Here is a 21,067-nt window from a genome sequence, read left to right on the forward strand (position 1 = left end):
TGAAGCCAATCATCTGATTTAAGGAAATCAGATGATTGGTTTTTAATAAATATGTTTGCCTTGGGTTGGTCTGAATCATCCTTTTTCAAACGAGCAGCTCAGAAAAGAGGCTCTAACATATAACAAATTCTCTCTCTTCATCTCTCCTGCTTGTCCCTGATGCCCTCCAGGAGCACAATGACCACATCATGTATCGAATGCCAGATATTGACCTCTTCCCACTGCCCTGTCCAGGTAGGACCTTCACTCTGCATCACAGAAAAGTTTACAGAGAGACTCCTCACAGTCACTTCCCTCTGTAACTGACTGTCTCTCAACTTTGGAAGCTGAAACTGAATTTCTAAATCTGAAGCCTTAGTAACAGAATCCTGCTATAGCACAAATTATTTCTGACATCTCAAACATCTCAGGCTTCAACTTTGTGATGAGATGCTTATTCGGTGCTTACATTTATTTTCTCATCTGTGGGAGCTGTAGTTAAAAGTCATAGATGAAAGCTGGCAGGATGCAGCTTGCTATTGATATGTGTAAAAGTTGTCTGTCATGACTTGTTTGGAGGCGACGTGTTCGACCTTGCCCTTGAGACTGAATGGTCTAAAATAATCAAATGTTCTGTAAAGCAAGTCCATTTTTTTTTTGGCTGTCTGCAGCGTACTTTGTCCTCCTCAGGTTGTCCTGTTGCCCTCCTCACCCTTGCTATAAACGTCTCATTTGGCTGCGTCTCTCCTGCCTCTCCTCTCTGTCCCCGACACCCTCTGGATTCATCTCCTCCCTCCTTCCTGTCACCCAACCTCTGCCATTCCTCCCTCCCCCTGCCTCCTCACCCCTCTTTCTCCCCCGCCACCATTTAGCCCTTTACACGCTCCCTGTTCCTCCTCTCCTCTCCTCTCCTCTCCGGTGGCTGTGTGATATTGATTTCTCTTGCAGATCAGTGGACTAAAATACATGGTTACATCCTTCCTCGGACTGATGACTAGCCACTTTTCTATCTCACTCTCACTTACTCTGTGCCTCTGCATACTGTGTGTGTGTGTGTGTGTGTGTGTGTGTGTGGTGCGTGCGTGGTGTGTGTGTGTGTGTGCGTGCACGCGCGTGTGTGTCCCAGGATGCTCAGAGAACAGTACAGAGCCCGAGGGGCAGCCAGATGGCCACAGTGAAGGAGACGGAGAGCTCAAGGATGGAGACAACTGGTCTGAAGAAGAGAAGCCCGTCCTCAGAGCGGGACTGAGACGCTCAAAAAGACAAGTCAGTTTTCATATCCAGCCTGTATGTCTGTCTCTCTCACTCACTCCCTCTCCCAACACACACCTCCATGTACTTGCACACACAGATGGCCTGCCAGGGAAGATGTGGCATGCATTGAAAAAGTGACACCATGAGGGAAACATCAGAGTTGTGATAAGCAAACACAATGAATATTTTACAGAGAAGTCTGTCTGATGATGGCAAATCTCCACACACACACATGCTAATCGGTCGTCTCAGCTTTCATGCCAATAAAAATAGAAAAAAAAATGTCTGGAGGAGCTTTTCTGAAATCTGAGAGAATTAATCATCAAGTGATGCTTCTTGATTGAGGATGGACTGGCATTCAAGACGAACAGGATCTCCTGGATGATTTTTTTCCTTCATTAGCATTCTCATTTAAATGCCTTGAAAATACATTTTCCTAACCAGTGAGTGAAGTGAACTGTTTTTTATCTGCACTAGTTCACGACTCTCAGTCAGGTTTTTCTGTGCAATGATCAGAATTCAGCAACATGTGAATCATTGCTCTGATGACAGTTGTGGGATTATCTGCTGATGTTTCCTCCATTGTGAACCAAATCTAATCAAATCTCACCCACACAGTCCTGAAGAAGCAGAGTTTTTTGTAATTTGTAGGGTAAATAATATCTGATATTTATTCCATAACTTAAACTTTTCTTGTTAGTGATCACACACAGACGCTGCTCTTTATCTGTTCGGATGCAGAGTAATGATTGTTGTTGAGTGATGCTCTCCAAGTTGCCTTCTCAAGGACAAAGACTAGAGTTTCACTGGCATCAGCATGTGTATGTGTCTGTGTGTGAGTAATGGTTTCACCTGCTGGGTTTGTGTATGCTTGTTGCGTTTATGTGTGTCTTTTCATCCTATGTGAAGGTCATTATGATGACTTTTGCCCCCCCCAGGTGCGGCGAGGCCAGCGCACCGTCCAGACCGAGACCAAGTACATCGAGCTGATGGTGGTAAACGACCATGAACTGGTAGGTGTGAAGCTCCAAGATGTTTTCTTTTACATTATCTCTGTAACTGCAGCACAAAGGCAAATGATAAGAAGTGAGACTCTTGCAAAACAAATAAAAGGCAGTAACACAGTGTTCCTCTTCTGCTTTTGTCAGTTTGTGCAGCTCCGTCGGTCGACCACTCAGACGAAGAACTTTGCCAAAGCTGTGGTGAACATGGCCGATGCGGTGGGTGTTTTCAAAATGCAGCAGAATCTATAAAAGTGGAAATATTGCTGGGGAGTTGAGTGCGAGCTTCCTCTTCCTATCATCTGTGTTTTTTTAACCATGGCACTCCTTCATAGTGAATCTATTGTAGAGCCTCTTGAGCTTACTCAGGGCATTTGCCAGATTTCATTGCCTTTTCCTGCAGATGAAACATTCCTGACTGGGACAGCTGCCATCCCTTATTCACAAAAAGTCACAAGCCTTTTTGCTGTCTGATGTTATTTTTCAATCCTCTCAGGTCTGTTCTCAGGTTGTGTTCAGGGCTGTTATGTATCCGAACTTCTTTCACTAGTCAGAAATCTTTCACTTGTTTGACTCAGTGTCATCCTGACAGATGGCAAATATTTGCTACCTATTTGTGTTGAGTTACACAAATCTTCCCCGGCCCGTTCTTATAGCTCTCTTTGGTGTTGTGGTACCTGCTTTGGGATCAACTGATCTAAATTCGTTTGCTTTGATTCTTCTGAAATTTGCTGATACAAATGGACAAATATTACAGCATACTGAAGGTAAATTTAGCTGCTAAGGTGGTAAAATCATATTAAACCGATTAAGTTGGAACTACAGGAAGGAAGTAAATAAGTAAGGACAGAAGTAAAGAAGGACAAGGGAAGGAGGTAAGGATGTAAAGAAGCATGAAACAAAGGAAGTAAGAGAGGGAGGAGTAAGGGAGGTAGTGAGCGAAGTTAATAAGAAAGTGGGGTGCTAAAGAAGGACTTAACAAAGGAGGTAAAGAAGAGGAAGGAAGTAACAAGGGAAGAAAGAGCTGGAAGGAAGTAAATAAGGAAGTAACGAAGCAAGAAAATAAGAAAGGATGGGAGGAAGCAAAAACAGAAGGAAGAAAGTAAAAAAGGATGTTCATTGCATTCCTACCTAATTCCTTCTTTACTTCTGTCTTTTCTTCCTTTTTTATTCTGGTTTTGTATGTAGTATATAAAAGAAATCACTGAATGTGTTTTGGTCTCACCTCCTCACCTGTTGCATAATTCTTTGCCCATGATTTTCTCCTTTTGATGTGTCCAGATCTACAAGGAGCAGCTCAACACTCGTATCGTCTTGGTGGCCATGGAAACCTGGTCGTCTGAAAACAGGGTCTCCGTGGGCGACGACGCCTTGCTCACCCTGCGCGACTTCATGAAGTACAGGAAGGAGAGCATCAAGGAACGCTGCGACGCCGTACACCTCTTCTCGTGGGTTCATTCTCCTCCTCTCTTCTTCTCTGTCTTTTCTCCTCTGACACATCCTCCTCCTCCTCTTTTTTCTTCTCCTCTTCCTCACTATTCTCCTTTTCCTCCTCTCTGCTCTGTTTTTAATACTGTCCTCTTTCTTTTTCTCTTGTCTCCTTCTTTCTCTCCCTCCTCTCCTCTCCCTGCTCCTCCTTGTCCACCTCTACTTCTTTATCCCCACGCCCCTCGCCTCATCCTCCTCTTTCTACTCCTCCATGTTCTTCTTTTTTCTCCTAATCCTCATTCTTCTGCTCCTCCTCCTTCTTCATCTCCCCCCTCTTCCTCTTCTGCACCTTCTTCCTCCGCCTCCTATTATTATAACAGTCTCCCTGTCTTTCCTACAGGGGGAGGACATTCATGAGCAGCCGCAGCGAGGCAGCGTACATCGGGGGCATCTGCTCCATCACCAGGGGCGGAGGAATCAATGAGGTGAGACTTCTGCCTCTTACATCGTACAGATTTTAGAGGCTGACCATAAATCATGGTTTTTGTCCAACAAACTTTCTCTTACGAGTCCCTAAGTCTTTTCCTGTTTTATGTGTGTGTCTTCAGTATGGCAGCGTGGGCCCCATGGCCATCACGTTGTGTCAGAGTCTTGGCCAGAACATCGGCATGCTGCGGAACAAGGAGCGACCAGCTGCAGGTAAGAGCAGAGTATGGTTTACACAAAGATTCATGGGACATCGACAGGCAACAGCAGCCTCCTGTCATGATTCAGAGACACAGAGGTCAAGCCAAGTGGACAGTCTATACATATGTACTCAAAGTTTGTCTATATTTGGTCTTCAAACTGTCGCAGATAAAATTAAAAACTTTACTTTAGTACATCTAAAATACTTACCAAACTCAGGTGCAATAAATTTATTATGCAGCACTAACCTGATTTTCCACTGCTGATTGCATTAGATTTGTCACTGAGAGACGAAAATGTTGCACCTCTACTGTACTAACAGCTCCCTCAGGTGGTAAGAAGTCAGCATCACCTGTGTCATGACCACAGAAATGTTCTTGGTGTGTGTGTGTGTGTGTTCAGGAGACTGCAGGTGTCCAGATCCATGGCTGGGTTGTATCATGGAGGATACAGGGTATGTACAGATGGACACATTCATCACCCATAATTTAAACTATTGTAAAACATGTTCTAGTAAAGCATCTTAGGGTTTTAAAAGTTTTTGTTCATGACTCTCCTGTCCAGCCACTAATCTACAAAGTAATGACAAATTTAAGGAGTGTCAACTGTGCCTTGTAAATGTAGCTTGTAAAAGTACCTGACCTCATCTTTATATAAACAAACCACAATGTTGTTTGAAACCTATTAAATTCTGAATTTGAAAGCCAGATACTGAAATGGCTAGTTGTTTCTATTTACTTAATTTCCCTGAGGGAGTCATCCCAAAGGGATCAATAAAGTCTGTCTAAGTCTATTTTCTTTATCAATCAGCTACTACCTGCCCAGGAAGTTTTCTCGCTGCAGTATAGACGAGTACCTGCGTTTCCTCCAGCAGGGAGGAGGCAGCTGCCTCTTCAACAAGCCCAGCAAGGTGAGAGATGGGCAGTTTTTATCGGAGTGAGGCTCTTCCAAGAGGGGTTAATCGCTTGTATGGGGATAGGATAGGATTCACACTGAATGTCTTTTTAATTCAATTTATATTTTATCTCAATATCATCCAGCTGCAGCGTCCTTCCAAAATAAAGTTAGTTTAATGTAGAGATCTAGTGAAAAGCACCGTTTAACTTCCGTACATAATTTCTTTTTTATCTACAGCTGTTAGACCCACCAGAGTGTGGTAACGGATATGTAGAACTGGGAGAGGAATGTGACTGTGGATCACTGGTGGTGAGTACATTCAAATTAGCCAATGACTTATCGATTGCATTTTGCCCAGTGAGTTTAAATGGTCTTCACCAAAACATATCACCAATTAAGGTCTGTTTGGGAAAGTTGAGATTTAATAACTGTTTTCTCATCTGCTTGAACAAAGCAGTGTCATTGCTACATTATAAATTCTAAATATATTTTATAGTAATTTTTGAAGGAAACACTTTTATTCTGTAGGCGACTAAACTGAGAACTCTACAGAAGACTGTATTTAGCCCAATTCAACTCTTACAGCTATTGAGTTGACTATTTCCCATCACAGAGAAGTAAGAATCCTTGTCTTTTGTATTAGATGTGGCTACACAGGTATTTTTTTTCAGTGCTGTCAGTCGTGTTAGTTCTGGACGTCAGAAAAACACACATGATCCACAGATGTACTCTAAACCCTCTCTGTCCTGTAGGAGTGTGCCCGGAGTGGAGCCAACTGCTGTAAGAAGTGTACGCTTACCCACAATGCCATGTGCAGCAACGGGCTCTGCTGCAGAGACTGCAAGGTGAACTGCTTATATAAATCTCACCTCTTTAAGTGGGTGGTTTATTGTCATTCATCAAGGCCCTGATTGACTCTTACCATCCCCTCACGATTTTCTCTTTTTATTTGCCATCTCCTTTCTTTGTCTGTCTGTATTTCCTCTCTTCTTCTGTGGTCATTTGTGACAGTACGAGCTGAGGGGGGTGACGTGCCGCGATGCTGTCAACGACTGTGATATTCCCGAGACCTGCACAGGAGACTCCAGCCAGGTAAACGAAGCACCCACCCACAAATCTGAAACCTGAGGTGACTCTGAATGGAGAGATAATCATCTTCTTCTTCTTTCAGTGTCCTCATAATGTCCACAAACTGGATGGCTACATGTGTGATGCTGGCCAGGTACAGTCATGGCATGTGTTAAATGTTTGTCATTGCTTCTTCTCTTACTGTTGGTCCTCTTCTCACCATCATCATGTCCACCCTACTCTTCTTCCCCCTCAGGGTCGTTGTTACGGAGGTCGCTGTAAGACCAGAGATGGCCAGTGCAGGACTCTGTGGGGCTACAGTAGGTTTTGATTGGATGTTGGGTGTTATTTGTCAAAGCTGCAATGCCCTCTGGTGGTTCAAACAGGAGTTTCATGGCTGTGGGTTTTGTTTTTTGTTTCTTTTTTTCCCCCTGTCTTCCCAGACTCAGCTGACAGGTTCTGCTATGAGAAGCTGAACTCTGAGGGCACAGAGAAAGGAAACTGTGGCCCAGACTCCAGTGGTCAGGGATGGGTGCAGTGCAACAAACAGTGAGTGAACGGCATAAACTACCTCATGTGCATCTGCAAATTTTCATTTTTTTTAATCATTGTTTTTTCGTTGCATCTTCTCTCATTTGCTTCCATCAGAGACGTTCTGTGCGGTTTGCTGCTGTGCACCAATCTGACAGCCAAGCCGAGGTTTGGAGAGCTGCAGGGGAGGCTCACTAGTTTGACCATCCACCACCAGAACAGATACCTGGACTGCATGTGAGGCAGCTTTTATCTGGTAGCTTGGCGGGTTTGAACAACAATTAAAGGATTAGAGAACACAGGAAGCTGTTAAACCGCAGTCAGACTCTCTACATGAAGGAAAGATGGAACAAGTTTATCTTGGAGTGACAGATATTTTCTCTCAGATATTTGAGATAATCCCAGTTCAGGTAGAGTTGAATACAACTGGAGATTCAAGGATAAAGGAATCACTTTTATGTGACCATCTAAACTACAGGGGAGGCCATGCAGTACTGGATGATGGTTTGGACCTGGGCTACGTGGAGGACGGTACGCCATGTGGGCCAAACATGATGTGTTTGGAGCGCCGCTGCCTCCCCGTCACCACCTTCAACCTCAGCACCTGCCCGGGATCCTCGACCTCACGCATCTGCTCCCACCATGGGGTGAGTCTGTCTCTGCCGCACCCCACCCCCCAACAAGATTTTATTATCGTTTGTTTTCTGTTCCCCGTAAAGTCTGGCATAAAGTAAATTAGATGAAATGTGGAGTGCTCCGACTCACGTTTCTCCTCCCCGTCTCTCAGACGTGCAGCAACGAGGTGAAGTGTATCTGTGATCCAGACTACACTGGGAAGGACTGCAGTGTGTTTGACCCCATCCCCATCCCCACCCCGCCAGACGGCCCAGAGAAATACAGAGGTAACCACACTGAGCAGTTTGCCTTCATATACTGTTGTCCTTTCACCAGGCAGCTCCTCATCTCTGTAAAATACCTGCTTTGACGAAGAAAATTAGAACAAAAGAAATTTGTCTCCTTTGTACAACAGGATGGTTTGAAAACTGCAGTATGCATACACAGCTACTGCTCAGGCCATATGAACTGAAAACTATCTCACCATAAAACTAAATGGCATTTTATTTTCTGCAAGTTAAAGTGGAACTTTACATGGCACACTGAATCTGATAAAATGAAACTTTAACAATGCCTTAAGATCTCTGGGTACTCGTGCTGCAAATAGGAGGAAAAGTATCTGAAAATGAAAATCACTCCTATCTGTTACATCTCATTAGCAACTTTAAAATGACAAAATAGAATATATATGTGTATAATATGTGAAAGAAAATGGTTCAAATATGTTAATTAAAGCATTTTTAAAGAGTGCGCAATACAGCAGCTCTGGAATATAGACACTAAATAAATTTAAAAAAAACACAAAATTATAAGATACGGTATAAAAGCAAATTTAAAAAATGAACATATTAATGAAAAAATATGACATATGAAGATAACATTTTTGCTGATTTGCAGGTTGTGTTTTCTTAGACCTTTTTAAAGAGGTATTTCACTGATTTCATCTTTTCACAAGATGAGAGCTCATTTATATATCGCTCTAAAATAAAACAAATGTGTTACACAAACTGTGTGTACCGAAACGCATAACACAAGAAATAATTGTACACAAACCGATACGCATGCTTCATATTACAGAGTGATTTGTTTGAACCACTGGAATTTATTGTATTGTTATTGCCCCTTCACTCCACTCATGACTCATCATGTAATAATCCAAACTTGTTTGTATTTGCACACACTTGTAACACTGACCTGGGTTGTTCTCAGTCTACTTCCACTGATATTTCATAGCTCCTCACTAGTTTTTAATGCTTTACAGTCACAAAATATAAAGAAGGTAACCACAACTATTTTTCATTCTCACATGCTGTTTGTTTTCCTCATTGGCTGACTCCTCCACTCCCACAGGTCCCAGTGGTACCAATATCATAATAGGTTCGGTTGCCGGTGCAATTCTGCTGGCAGCGATAGTCCTGGGGGGAACTGGCTGGGGATTTAAGTAAGAGCTCTGGCATGCCTCCATCTGTGTGTGCCTGCTGTGTTCCTCTGTCAGCTAACACACATGCCTGCGGCTCGCTGCTGAATGCCTCTCTGCTTGCTGTCTGATCCATACTCACAACCAGAGACCGCGTGGATTTATTGTTGTTATTATTAACGCTGGTGGAAGTGCAGTAGATGGTTTTCTGTCTGCAGAGAGAATGAATGATAGTACTTAATCGTCTGTCAGATGTACTGGTTCCAGCCTCCTGAATGTGAATATTTTCTGGTTTTCTTAGCCGTCTGTCATAGTAAACTGAACATCTTTTTATGGAGCAAACACTTGATTCATCAACAGATTACTTGATAGCCCTATACAAGTCATTTTTCAACCAAACATATCAACCATTCTCTGGTTCCAGCTCTTCAAATTTGATTATCGCTGACTTCTTCTATTTTACATAATTGTTCATTGAATATCTTTGGGTTTTAGATGAGCGTCACTTTGGTTTCTAGGAAATTTTGTCCAGTATTTTTCACTGTTTCTGGAAATTCCATGGATGCAATTATCAACTGACTAGTCAAAAACATATAACACATTACTTGTGTGAATAATGTAGGTAATCAGCTGCAGCCTTATACTGGACACATAACTTAAACTCCTATGAACATTCATGCCACACAGAACCAAATAAATTGGACTTTGTATCCTTTAAAGGGGAACTCCACCAACTTTACACAAGTCTCTTCACAGTTCTTGGGGAGCTCTACTGTGTAGGTAGTTGTATGAAGCCTTCTGTGGCTGCGGCTGAGCAAAGTCTGATACACTTCCTCAAGTGATGTCATTTGAGTCAGCGTAGGCTGGGTTTAAAGACAACAAGTTGGAAAAAGAAAAAAGTCTGGAGGTGTGAAGTTAGACAGAAGTGAGCTGTCCACTCGTCGTAGCCCACAGCCCATCTCTGCTTGAGGCTAGCAGGTGGAGGCTACATTAGCATAATGCACCCAAATCTTCAACAGAACTGTCAATTGTTGTGTTGCATTGTGGGTAATGTAGGCAATAGGTCTTGACAAGATAGAAGAATGTGTGGAATACAGTGTTTTGTCTGTAGTTCTGCTTTTATACTGTCCTGAGCCTGGCAGTGTTACATGAGTGTGATGTTCATTGTAATGGGTGGAGTGCACTTTTAAGTTTGGCACTGACGTAGTGATGCAGATCTCCTACAGAGCACAATCCCAAATAAATGACTAGATTAAGAAGCTTTTGTTGAATCCCCTGCACTCTCACTGCCATCATCTTCTCTGCATGGCTGGATTTGACTCCTGGTTGCTTTTCTTCTGTTCACACTCTACAGTGCTGTTTTGCCTCATGCTGGCTTTGCTGTGGCATGCCTGCAGCATGCATTTATTGCTGAATGCTTGTTTCTGACTACAGTCTTTTGCCATAATCTCATGACTGCAGTTTGTGTGATAGGTTCAAGTCTGCCTGCCAAGTTCCTGGCAAGTTTCTTGCTGGTAAAGTTTAGAGATAAAAAAAAGATAAAGGAGACAATATCTCTCTTTTGCTTTTAAGGCCTTGGGTTCAATGCATGTTTTTTTCACTGTGTCTGACTCACATAAAAGAAAACCTGATAGTCTTACCTGTCGTTCTTCTTCACTTGTTCTCTGTCTTTTTTGTCCCCTCCCTCCATCTTGTTTCTGCTTCACTCTGGATCCAGAAACATCCGAAGAGGAAGGTATGATCCCGGCTTTCCATCCTGATCCAGAACTTTATCAGTCTCCTTCATTATGTCAACATACCGCCATCTGTTTTTATAAGAGTCCTCTGCTTCTTTATTCTCTGATCAGCCACTACTTTCAGATAACCCCCCCCCACACACACACACACATATGTCACCAGCCTACTCAGCCTTATTTTTATGTAATCTTTCACACATTTTTTAAATCTACTGTTCATTTGTATAGGTAGGAGTATACAAGCAATGCCACATACTGTCTGTGCAACACAAAACGTAATTCATAATTAATCCTAATTTTATTTAGTATTTTAGTTTGCTTCATTAGTATTTTTACTGCATGTCCCCTCATTAACTTGGCTGCCATTTATAGAATATAGCTGCAGTGTTGACTTTGTAATGTTCATTTCATAAGACTTTCAATAATAAAAGGTGAACATCCCTTTTAAGTTTTCATTTTCAGTTATTTTTCTTATTTATATACTTATTTTTGGATCTCTGTGCTTCAGAGCTTCAGTGATTGGTCATTGAATCAGAAAATACATTGCCAACTATTTTGATAATTGATTTATCATCAAGGACATTTTATGGTTCAAGGTTCTTCAATAAGTGTTGTGTGTTGAATATATTTAGTGTTTGAAGAGTAAGTTGGACAAAACAAGACATTCATTGACACTAGATGGATGTTTTTCACTGTTTTCAGTGGTTTATAGACCAAACAATTACTCAAATAATTACAATAATCCCTACTTTTTACTTCAAGACTGTTTTTACTTCATCTCAGCTGTTTGTTCTATCTGATTTTTTAACCTTTATCTTCTCAACGTCTCTCCACCTCTTTCCTCGTCTCTCTCCAGATCTGCAGGAGTTTGAGTCGTGTTTCTCTGCTGTCCTGTCTTCCTTACACTGTGTCCAGTCCACTCCGAGGAGACAATAACAAAGATGTCTTCCGCTTACGAGCCATCAGACCTTTTCATTTTCCCTTTTCTGACTTTTGTCATGCTGTCTCCATCTGTATTTTTTTGACAGCGGCACAGAAATGCACATTCCCACAGATCTGAGTGGCTGACAGGGATTGTTTGACAAATTTTGCCTTTGACGGTATTGCCTCCTGTTTCATGGTTGTTCTAGTTTTTGTTTGATACGTTTTCGTGTTGCTCGAACTGATCTGAATGGATGTTTTCATCCTGGACACACACTTACAGAGCCCTTATCTTAAGTGTGTTGCTCAACTTTTTCAGTTTTCTTTTCCCTTCCACTTGTTACAGCCAGTCTTCTGCCACATCGACTGTTATACTTTTCCCCTTTAGTGATTTCATGATAGATGAAGACTGTGCACTTCTCCTGGTCTGGACTTTTTAAAGGAAGCCTTCAATTAATACACAGTTATCATATTTAATCTCATGGAGACACAATCACTTCCTCTCAGTAGTGCGACTTTAACTGCAATAGAAGTGTATAAATTTCATGCAGAATAGTGAATGTTAACATTTTATCAGGGTAGATGATGGTTATTTTTGTGTGCTAGGACTTAACATTCCACAGTAATAGCCATAATTTGCTGTTTTTCATTATCAAGCTGTAGTCCATCCTAAATCAATGCTTAATCATAATATGCATTAATGTATGAATGTATAGTTCAAGCCTGCAAGGACGCTTCTTGTATTTCTGTGCTGATTACATCCAAGTACATTGTACTTGACTGCAGCCATGCTGGATAGACAGTTGCACATGCACACACCGAATGTTTTATCCTGCTGTATGATATGTAATCCATATACTACCAATATGCATACAAGTATGCTGAACATGGGTGCTGATGTACATAGTGTATTATAGGGTCGACTCATTTAGAAAGCAGGGACTCACTGCCGCTCTGAATGGAAGCACAAGAAAACTCTTCCTGCCTCTCAGCCTAAAACTGCTAGTTTTGAAGATTTCATTAGCACCAGGGGACTCAGATCTTTGCAGTTTGTACATTTTAGGGGAAGCTGGAGCTCCTCTGGATTTCCAAAATTGTTGTTTAGCTGCATGTCTGATTATTTGGACTGCAGTTAAGAGGTGTGAATGAATGCCTATGAAGAAGATTTTCAAGTTTCAAGCTGCAAAGTCATGACATAGATGCTATATTTAACGCAAGATCCCCCTCAGTATGCATAAGGTTTTTGCATTAAGTCTTACAAATTAAAATTTGGCTTCTCCTTTATGTACTCACATGTATTCAGAAATTGCATAAAATTAAAAAATTTAAGGCCATTTAAGCCAAACATGCTTCATCTCTGAATGGCACAATTTGGCAGATTTAATCCCAACTGAACAGATCCATGTAATAAGCAATAAATATCTAATAGAAATAATGTTATTAAGTTAATTTCCAGTGCAAAACAACAAACATTACAGCAAATATCAAAAGTAGTCTCTCAGTAATCCAGTTCCGCAGCTTTTATGTGTGTCACTCTCTCCACTTATCCTCTCTGCGTCTCAGAGAGTCTTATATCAGGTTCAGACTGCTTGAGAAGCTTTGTTTCACCAATAACTTTAAAGAACTGCACAATCACACAGGAGCCAGAAGAGATGATCCAAGTTACACTGCCAGTCAACCTACAGTAAGCATTAGAGGAATATGTTGACATTTTGATTTGAAGTCTATCACACCAAAGTTTATTTAACAAAAAAGCTTAATGACATTCCTTATGGAAAGAAGATAGTGAAGTAGAAAATGTGCAAATTATACAAAATCATGATTTGACAACATTAACTAAGTTTGAAATGTCAATATGTCCCTTTAATCATACTCAAACTTCTCCTTTTAATCTCTAACCACTGTATAAACACTCAAAAGTACTCAAGGACAGGCTCGGCTGAAAGCTCAGGTCATGCTGTGTTTACCGCCACCGTTTGTGATCACACATCGTAGTTTGACTCAACAGATTTTGGCACCATTCACTTACAGTTTGGAAGTCAACACTGTCTAGTCTTACAGGAAGGCAACCAGTATTAGCTTTCAATGTAAATACTCATATTGCTGTATATTAAAACACATATTAAAACATATCTGAATACCAGTGACTCTGTGATCTATTCAAGATACTGTATGTCTGTTGTATAAATCCAGATGTAGAAAAAAAACTTACTCATCTTTCTACTTGTTCAGTTTATGTGTCCTAATAACTGATAAGCCTCTGACTTTTCCTCCAGCACCAACACCATTTCAAAATTCTAATTTGTCCAATATTTTTGTTAATGACCAAATGCCTGCAAAAGTAATAAGTTAATGTTAGTAAGCTAGCATGCTAAACTACACAAAACTGTTACATCTTAGCGCTTTACCATGTTAGTATAATCTTTCACCTTACATGAAATAGATTTATAATGAGGAACTGCATTATTGAGCTTAATATGGTATTGTAAGTAACCATTATTCAGTACATTTAAGAAGAGTCTTGTGTAATATATTAATAGAAAACACCCTGATTGTATCCATATTTAATGAACTTTTTCCACATCAGGCTCTGATATGGGAGGCTTTTAGTTGCTGCTGATTTAGTATTAAGCTGTATTACTCTATACATGTTGTGTATTCTGTACAGAGCATAATTTATTACGACAGTGCTGAGATGTTTTCATCTCATAGGGTTGTTCTTTGTGGTCATTGAGGTCACTCTAAGACACACTTAAGGTAGTTGAATTTTAATGCAACTGTATTGTTGCTCATTTTACTGATGATCCCTGGAATCCATTTCAACTCTGGGCTCACTCTCACTCCAGATCAAGTGGGTTAATAGCTGCGCCTGACTTAATGGTCAAACATGAACTGCCGTTGACTGCAGGGAAATCACTGCAGTCAAGTCAGACACACTTTTACCAGCTGTTCTCGCAAATCATCAAATACATCGATCTCATTGTTCCCCTGAACATGTCAGACTGTTGTAAACCTAGATACACACTGTTTACTCAGCCAAAGATATGTTATTCTAAACATTCCAGGCCAGAAAAGTATGAAGAAAAATAAAAGCATATAAACATCCAGGGCGATGTGTTCAGGTGTAGGGGGGAAGAGTTACACATGGACAGAAACACTTTTGGGGAGATCACTTAAAAAAATCTGTTTCATTAAGAACCACATACTTAAGAATAAAAAACATGGGACAAGACATTGCCAGGAGAGTGAAAGGAGATGAAATATGAAGGATGAAAATATGATCTATAAAGGCTTTGCTTCTCCAATAACAAACTCCTGAGCTTAACTGATGAACAGCTTCTAGTCAGCGCTGTGCAGCGCCGCATGATGTTGAACGCGCCTATGGGTAGCTGACGCATGTCGTCATTGGTCACGACGTGTCTCCTCATTGGCCATTACCTTGTGGGAGGAGCGTAGAGAAGCGGGGAAACGGAAGTGGGAGAACAAATTTAAACAAGGTTTGAAATGTTACCTCTGTTTGCCAGTACTGTGAGAAAACGTCGTTATCAAAGAGTTCTGGATGCTAAAACAGACTCTGGAGCTGCTTTTTTGTCGAACTCAGTGAGACTGGACGCTGAACACACCTGCGGCGCGGAGGTAAGCATTAGTGTTATCGGAGAGCTCTAGCATTAGCAGCGAGCGTTGGCATTAACATTACATTGTAATGATATCGTTTAATTCCATTTCAATCGTTTATCGCGTTGTTAAGAGTGTATTTGTGTTTCTGTGACTGAGGCGTCCCTGACATGAGTTGTGGACCCCAACGTGGATGAGTGATAATACAATGGTAGTCTGTTTAAATCCCTGTTTGTATTTGTTTTTACTTTACCGACATTTTGCGTCTGTTAGTTATTTTGTGTTTTATCCTGGTCCTCCTACTCCGCTTATTGGTGGTTTATCATGTCGTTGTCACCGGTTTGTGGCCATCTGTGACCATTTTATATAATTTTGTCTCTACGTGGCTGTTTTATATCTGGGTGTTAGCATTAGCATTAGCATTAGTGACGAGCATTAGCATTAGAGTCGAGCCTTAGCATGATGCATTTGGGGCTTCCCCCTCCCTTTTTGGCGTCGTTTTTATTTGCGTGGGTTAAAGTGTGTTTGTGTTTCTGTGACTAAAGCGTCCCTGACATGAGTTATGGAGGGTGGTAACTGTGTAGTAGTCAGTTTGTCTGTTTACAACTCCGCAGTCATTTTACTTCTTTGTAATTTTGTGCTCCAGCTTGGTCATTTTAAGTCAGTTTCTGGCGGATTATCATGTCGATGTAATCATTTTGAGACTCATTTTTTTTGCCTGTCCTTTTGAGTATTTTTGTAGCTTTGTGGTAGTAATCTGTCCATAGCCATCCATTGACCCCTGTTGTGTATGTTATTGATTAGAAATTTGTTTTGCAGTGAATTGAGACTTTATTGAGTTCAGTTTTGTGTTAAATACAAGATTCAAAAATAGATTTTAACTCTGTGCTCCTCCACGAGTTTTAAGCCTCAAGGGTAGGTTTACAATGTATACATGCATTTTTTTAAATTCTCGTTGAGATTAATAAAGTCATATTTTAGTAGCATAATTAATTTATTTACCTCAAAACTTACCTCAAAAAGTGTGATTGTCAAGGTTCTAGTGTTTAGTTTTCAGTGCTGTATTCTTCTACAGTGTTCAAGATTTGAAGGTGAACTATTCTTTATAATTTGGTGATTTGTTTTGTGTTGTACTTGTGTTTTCCAGGTTTACTCGTTCAGTTGCTGCAGCCTGGACAGAAACACCATCTCTCACCATACAAGCCAAACAGGTATGTGTTCTGAAGATTTACCCAGTCTGAAAAAAATGTGTTGATGAGCTGAATTTTTAATCTTAGTAACAGTGTTATTGTTTAAATCCTTGGTATTTAATGAGTTTAGTTGTGAATATAATAATAACTGATTAATCATGTCCATAAATTGCTGAAAAATAGTACTAGTTATAGTAATATTTAAAAATGCAAAATAGTTGTCAGTTAATTCTCTGCCTGTGGACTGAAGTATAATTTAAAAAAACACAAGTTAAAACCCTGCTTTCAAAAATGTACTTAAGTGAATATTACGTAGTTCACAGTGATATACATGATCCAGTGATCAGTTGACCATTAATATAGAAATTTAAGATTTAAGATAATAATTTTATTAAATTTTTCCCAAATTTTTATTGTTATTGATTAAAGATGTGATGTTTTGTCATATGTGACAGTAAACAGCTCATTTTCTGAGATACTCCTGTAACTTTTGGAAAATGTTCTGGTTCGCTTCTCACTCCCACTCCCTCTCTTAAACCTGGCACACACCAAAAGATTTTTAAAATCTTACCCTTTGTAGAAAATGTGAGAGACCACACACATGAAGAATTAATGGCGGATTTTACAGTTTTGTTCTTAAAGTGTGTGTTAATATGGTATTGTAAGTAACCATTATTCAGTACATTTAAGAAGAGTCTTGTGTAATATATTAATAGAAAACACCCTGATTGTATCCATATTTAATGAACTTTTTCCACATCAGGCTCTGATATGGGAGGCTTTTAGTTGCTGCTGATTTAGTATTAAGCTGTATTACTCTATACATGTTGTGTATTCTGTACAGAGCATAATTTATTACGACAGTGCTGAGATGTTTTCATCTCATAGGGTTGTTCTTTGTGGTCATTGAGGTCACTCTAAGACACACTTAAGGTAGTTGAATTTTAATGCAACTGTATTGTTGCTCATTTTACTGATGATCCCTGGAATCCATTTCAACTCTGGGCTCACTCTCACTCCAGATCAAGTGGGTTAATAGCTGCGCCTGACTTAATGGTCAAACATGAACTGCCGTTGACTGCAGTTGTCAGTTAATTCTCTGCCTGTGGACTGAAGTATAATTTAAAAAAACACAAGTTAAAACCCTGCTTTCAAAAATGTACTTAAGTGAATATTACGTAGTTCACAGTGATATACATGATCCAGTGATCAGTTGACCATTAATATAGAAATTTAAGATTTAAGATAATAATTTTATTAAATTTTTCCCAAATTTTTATTGTTATTGATTAAAGATGTGATGTTTTGTCATATGTGACAGTAAACAGCTCATTTTCTGAGATACTCCTGTAACTTTTGGAAAATGTTCTGGTTCGCTTCTCACTCCCACTCCCTCTCTTAAACCTGGCACACACCAAAAGATTTTTAAAATCTTACCCTTTGTAGAAAATGTGAGAGACCACACACATGAAGAATTAATGGCGGATTTTACAGTTTTGTTCTTAAAGTGTGTGATGTGCAGCAAGAAGACCCAACACGGCACACCACCAACAACCACAGTCTGGACTCCGAAGCTCACAACTTTAGAGTAAACAAACATGGCAGATGACGATGTCTCTTGTTTGTTGTGCTTCTGTCTTCAGTCAGCTTGCTTCCTTATTGGCTATGTTCTGTTTGCAAATATTGAACATATTTAATATTTATAGGGGTGGCTCCGATCGTCTTCTGCGCAGATCAGGGAGGGTAAAATCACACTTAACACACCTCACACCACAGGAAAATCTGACAAGATCACCATTAGAACCAACCAATAAATGGCCCATTACTGACTTTGACTGGGGTAGGGATTTGGGCTGATAAATGGCCTGATTATCTTTTGGTGTGTACCCCACTTTACCCTTTCTCTCTGTCTGTCTCCTTCTCCCTCACTCTCTGCCTCCTACTCTCTCTCTCTCTATCTCTTATTCAGTTCAATGTCACGCTAGAAACACTGTCATTTTGCTTCACTTTGGCTTCTATCAACCAAATTTAGTTCAAATTTTGACTGACTTTGGAGGAAAAAACATTTCCATCCACTGCTGTTGTGTGAATATCAGGAGCTGGTGGAGTCAGTTCTCCAGTCAGAGCACCTTCTTCTGTCTTTGTGTATAAAGCAAATTTAACTCTTGGACTAGTTCTGATTAGCCCAGAACCACTTAGTCCACACTCTGGTTTCCTTGTAGATTTAGTGTCTTTTACTTCTTCATCTTTTGACAGTTCAAAGTTCAATACCCAGAAACTCTGTGCTTTTATTCCGATGTGTTAAAAGTGATGTCTTTACATTAATATTTGTTGCCTTTTTCTCCACAGGATTCAAACTTCAACCATTAAATCACAGAGAGAAGAGACTGACATGAAGACATTTCCAGGAGGTCAGTATTGGTTTATTCTTTTCAGTCTGACTCTGTTATTTCCTCAGCTGCAGTTTGACACTTTAAAACCTCTTGTCTGGAACAAATAGCAATAAATTAAAGCTGTTGTAACTTATCAGTTTTAATTAGTATTCATTAGTATTTTTCAACAATGTAAAAAATATGTACAAAATGCATCTAGATGAAACACCTTGATAACACCAGAATAGAATAGAAACCCTTTTAATAAACATGTCTAAAAAATACATATAAAACCTTTATTTATTGTAAAATGTTTAAAAATTACAACAAACTAAAGCTGCTGTAACTTATCATTTTTAACTAGTTTTAATTAATATTTTTCAACAGTGTAGCTGCAGGAAACTAAGTATAACAAAATACATATAAATAAAACAGAAAATATATAACCATAGTTAAGAATAGAATAGAAACCTTTAAATATTAATTGTAAAACCCTTAAAATATGTATAAAATAAATAGAAACCCTTATATACCTTTTAAAAAATACATTTAAAACTAAAAATGAAACTCTAAATCCTTAAAAATGTCTTAACAATGAGTGTAAAGTGTATACAAATGATTTATATAACATTAGTTTTAAAATAGAGAAATGATTTTATTCCAGACAACATTTAACAAATCACAGAAAAGAGAATGACAGACATTTGACCACAAGGAAACACTTGTTAACGCTCCTTATGAACACATTTTCCAAAGATGAACATGTCTACTAAGCATCTTTGTGATCATTTAACTGCTTGTGGTACAATTGTTAATTAAATAATTGTACCACAAACAGTTAAATATTCTAACAGATGCTTAATAAAGACATAAGTCTTTGGAAAAAGTGCCCATGACTACATTATATATGGTACAGAAACCAACACTATTAACAGCTTTGTAACACTTTTGACTTGATTCTTTCATCCACTTCAGGTCTTCAGCTGCTGTCGTCTTCTCCTCCTGCAGAGACAAGAACACGTGATAATCACAGAAACTGATCAGCAAATCTGTTTTTCCTTTCCTAAACTGACCTTATTCATTGTTGATACCTAATTACAGTGATTTAAACAACTCATTCAGTATCATATATTTCAGTGTATTGTTCTAATTATTACAGTCACAATAATGACTAGAAAGAGTTCTGAAACTCTAAAATAATCTACTGTAATTATTACATAGTTATCTCAATTTTCACAGAATGACATTTTGTGTCTGTTGTTGAAACCTTACCATACTATGAGTATTTTGACGATGATTTTTGATGCCTGACCATACTATGATATTGTTTGACAGTTTTCCATGCTTTACTATACTATGTTTTTTGAAAGACTTTTGAAACTTGCCTATACTATATTTTTGGACCAGTTTTCATGCCTTACTAATCTATATTATTTTTTAACGCTCTACTATACTATAACATTGACATCAAATAACATACAACATGCCCCTGAGTCATTTTTAGCTGAAAAATCTGGACCTGAAATTTTGACATTTTTCACTCCAAACGATGACCCGCCGCCTGTCGCCGATATCAAAAATGGTGATGTCAACTTTTTCAAAGAATTCACTCAAAACCTGTCCAAATCCACTTCAAATGTAATAAAACATGCTCCTGAGTCATTTTCACATGTCCCTGAGTCATTTTTAGCTGAAAAATCTGGATCTGAAATTTTGACATTTTTCACTCCAAACGATGACCCGCCGCCTGTCGCCGATATCAAAAATGGTGATGTCAACTTTTTCAAAGAATTCACTCAAAACCTGTCCAAATCCACTTCAAATGTAATAAAACATGCCCCTGAGTCATTTTTAGCTGAAAAATCTGGACCTGAAATTTTGACATTTTTCACTCCAAACGATGACCCGCCGCCTGTCGCCGATATCAAAAATGGTGATGTCAACTTTTTCAAAGAATTCACTCAAAACCTGTCCAAATCCACTTCAAATGTAATAAAACATGCCCCTGAGTCATTTTTAGCTGAAAAATCTGGACCTGAAATTTTGACATTTTTCACTCCAAACGATGACCCGCCGCCTGTCGCCGATATCAAAAATGGTGATGTCAACTTTTTCAAAGAATTCACTCAAAACCTGTCCAAATCCACTTCAAATGTAATAAAACATGCTCCTGAGTCATTTTTAGCTGAAAAATCTGGACATGAAATTTTGACATTTTTCACTCCAAACGATGACCCGCCGCCTGTCGCCGATATCAAAAATGGTGATGTCAACTTTTTCAAAGAATTCACTCAAAACCTGTCCAAATCCACTTCAAATGTAATAAAACATGCCCCTGAGTCATTTTTAGCTGAAA

General features: G+C 39.4%; 1 protein-coding gene and 1 long non-coding RNA gene across 21 annotated transcripts in view; both read left to right on the forward strand.

Moving 5' to 3' along the window:
* The window catches only part of adam11 (ADAM metallopeptidase domain 11), a 57,036-nt gene that overhangs the window by 12,705 nt on the left and 23,264 nt on the right, over positions 1-21,067 (forward strand). For 4 of the 20 annotated variants that reach the window (XM_051066211.1, XM_051066224.1, XM_051066220.1 and 1 more), the window contains exons 7-24: positions 171-234; positions 1,106-1,245; positions 2,172-2,246; positions 2,382-2,453; positions 3,516-3,682; positions 4,063-4,147; positions 4,271-4,361; positions 4,752-4,803; positions 5,160-5,259; positions 5,484-5,555; positions 5,999-6,091; positions 6,258-6,338; positions 6,418-6,468; positions 6,571-6,634; positions 6,758-6,863; positions 6,963-7,082; positions 7,324-7,492; positions 7,633-7,747. In XM_051066211.1, coding sequence (XP_050922168.1) covers positions 171-234; positions 1,106-1,245; positions 2,172-2,246; positions 2,382-2,453; positions 3,516-3,682; positions 4,063-4,147; positions 4,271-4,361; positions 4,752-4,803; positions 5,160-5,259; positions 5,484-5,555; positions 5,999-6,091; positions 6,258-6,338; positions 6,418-6,468; positions 6,571-6,634; positions 6,758-6,863; positions 6,963-7,082; positions 7,324-7,492; positions 7,633-7,747 — 1,717 coding nt within the window. Of the gene's footprint in view, positions 1-170; positions 235-1,105; positions 1,246-2,171; positions 2,247-2,381; positions 2,454-3,515; positions 3,683-4,062; positions 4,148-4,270; positions 4,362-4,751; positions 4,804-5,159; positions 5,260-5,483; positions 5,556-5,998; positions 6,092-6,257; positions 6,339-6,417; positions 6,469-6,570; positions 6,635-6,757; positions 6,864-6,962; positions 7,083-7,323; positions 7,493-7,632; positions 7,748-8,810; positions 8,902-10,594; positions 11,062-11,469; positions 13,678-21,067 lie in introns of those variants that run through there. The other 16 variants (XM_051066212.1, XM_051066226.1, XM_051066223.1 and 13 more) reach the window with 11 other exon arrangements.
* Positions 14,919-20,361, forward strand: LOC127139185 (uncharacterized). The gene is made up of 4 exons (XR_007809183.1): positions 14,919-15,170; positions 16,297-16,360; positions 18,689-18,750; positions 19,687-20,361. It is a non-coding gene; the product is annotated as an uncharacterized LOC127139185 (long non-coding RNA).

The sequence above is a fragment of the Lates calcarifer genome, linkage group LG23 (genome assembly GCF_001640805.2).
Source record: "Lates calcarifer isolate ASB-BC8 linkage group LG23, TLL_Latcal_v3, whole genome shotgun sequence".
NCBI lineage: Eukaryota > Metazoa > Chordata > Actinopteri > Centropomidae > Lates > Lates calcarifer.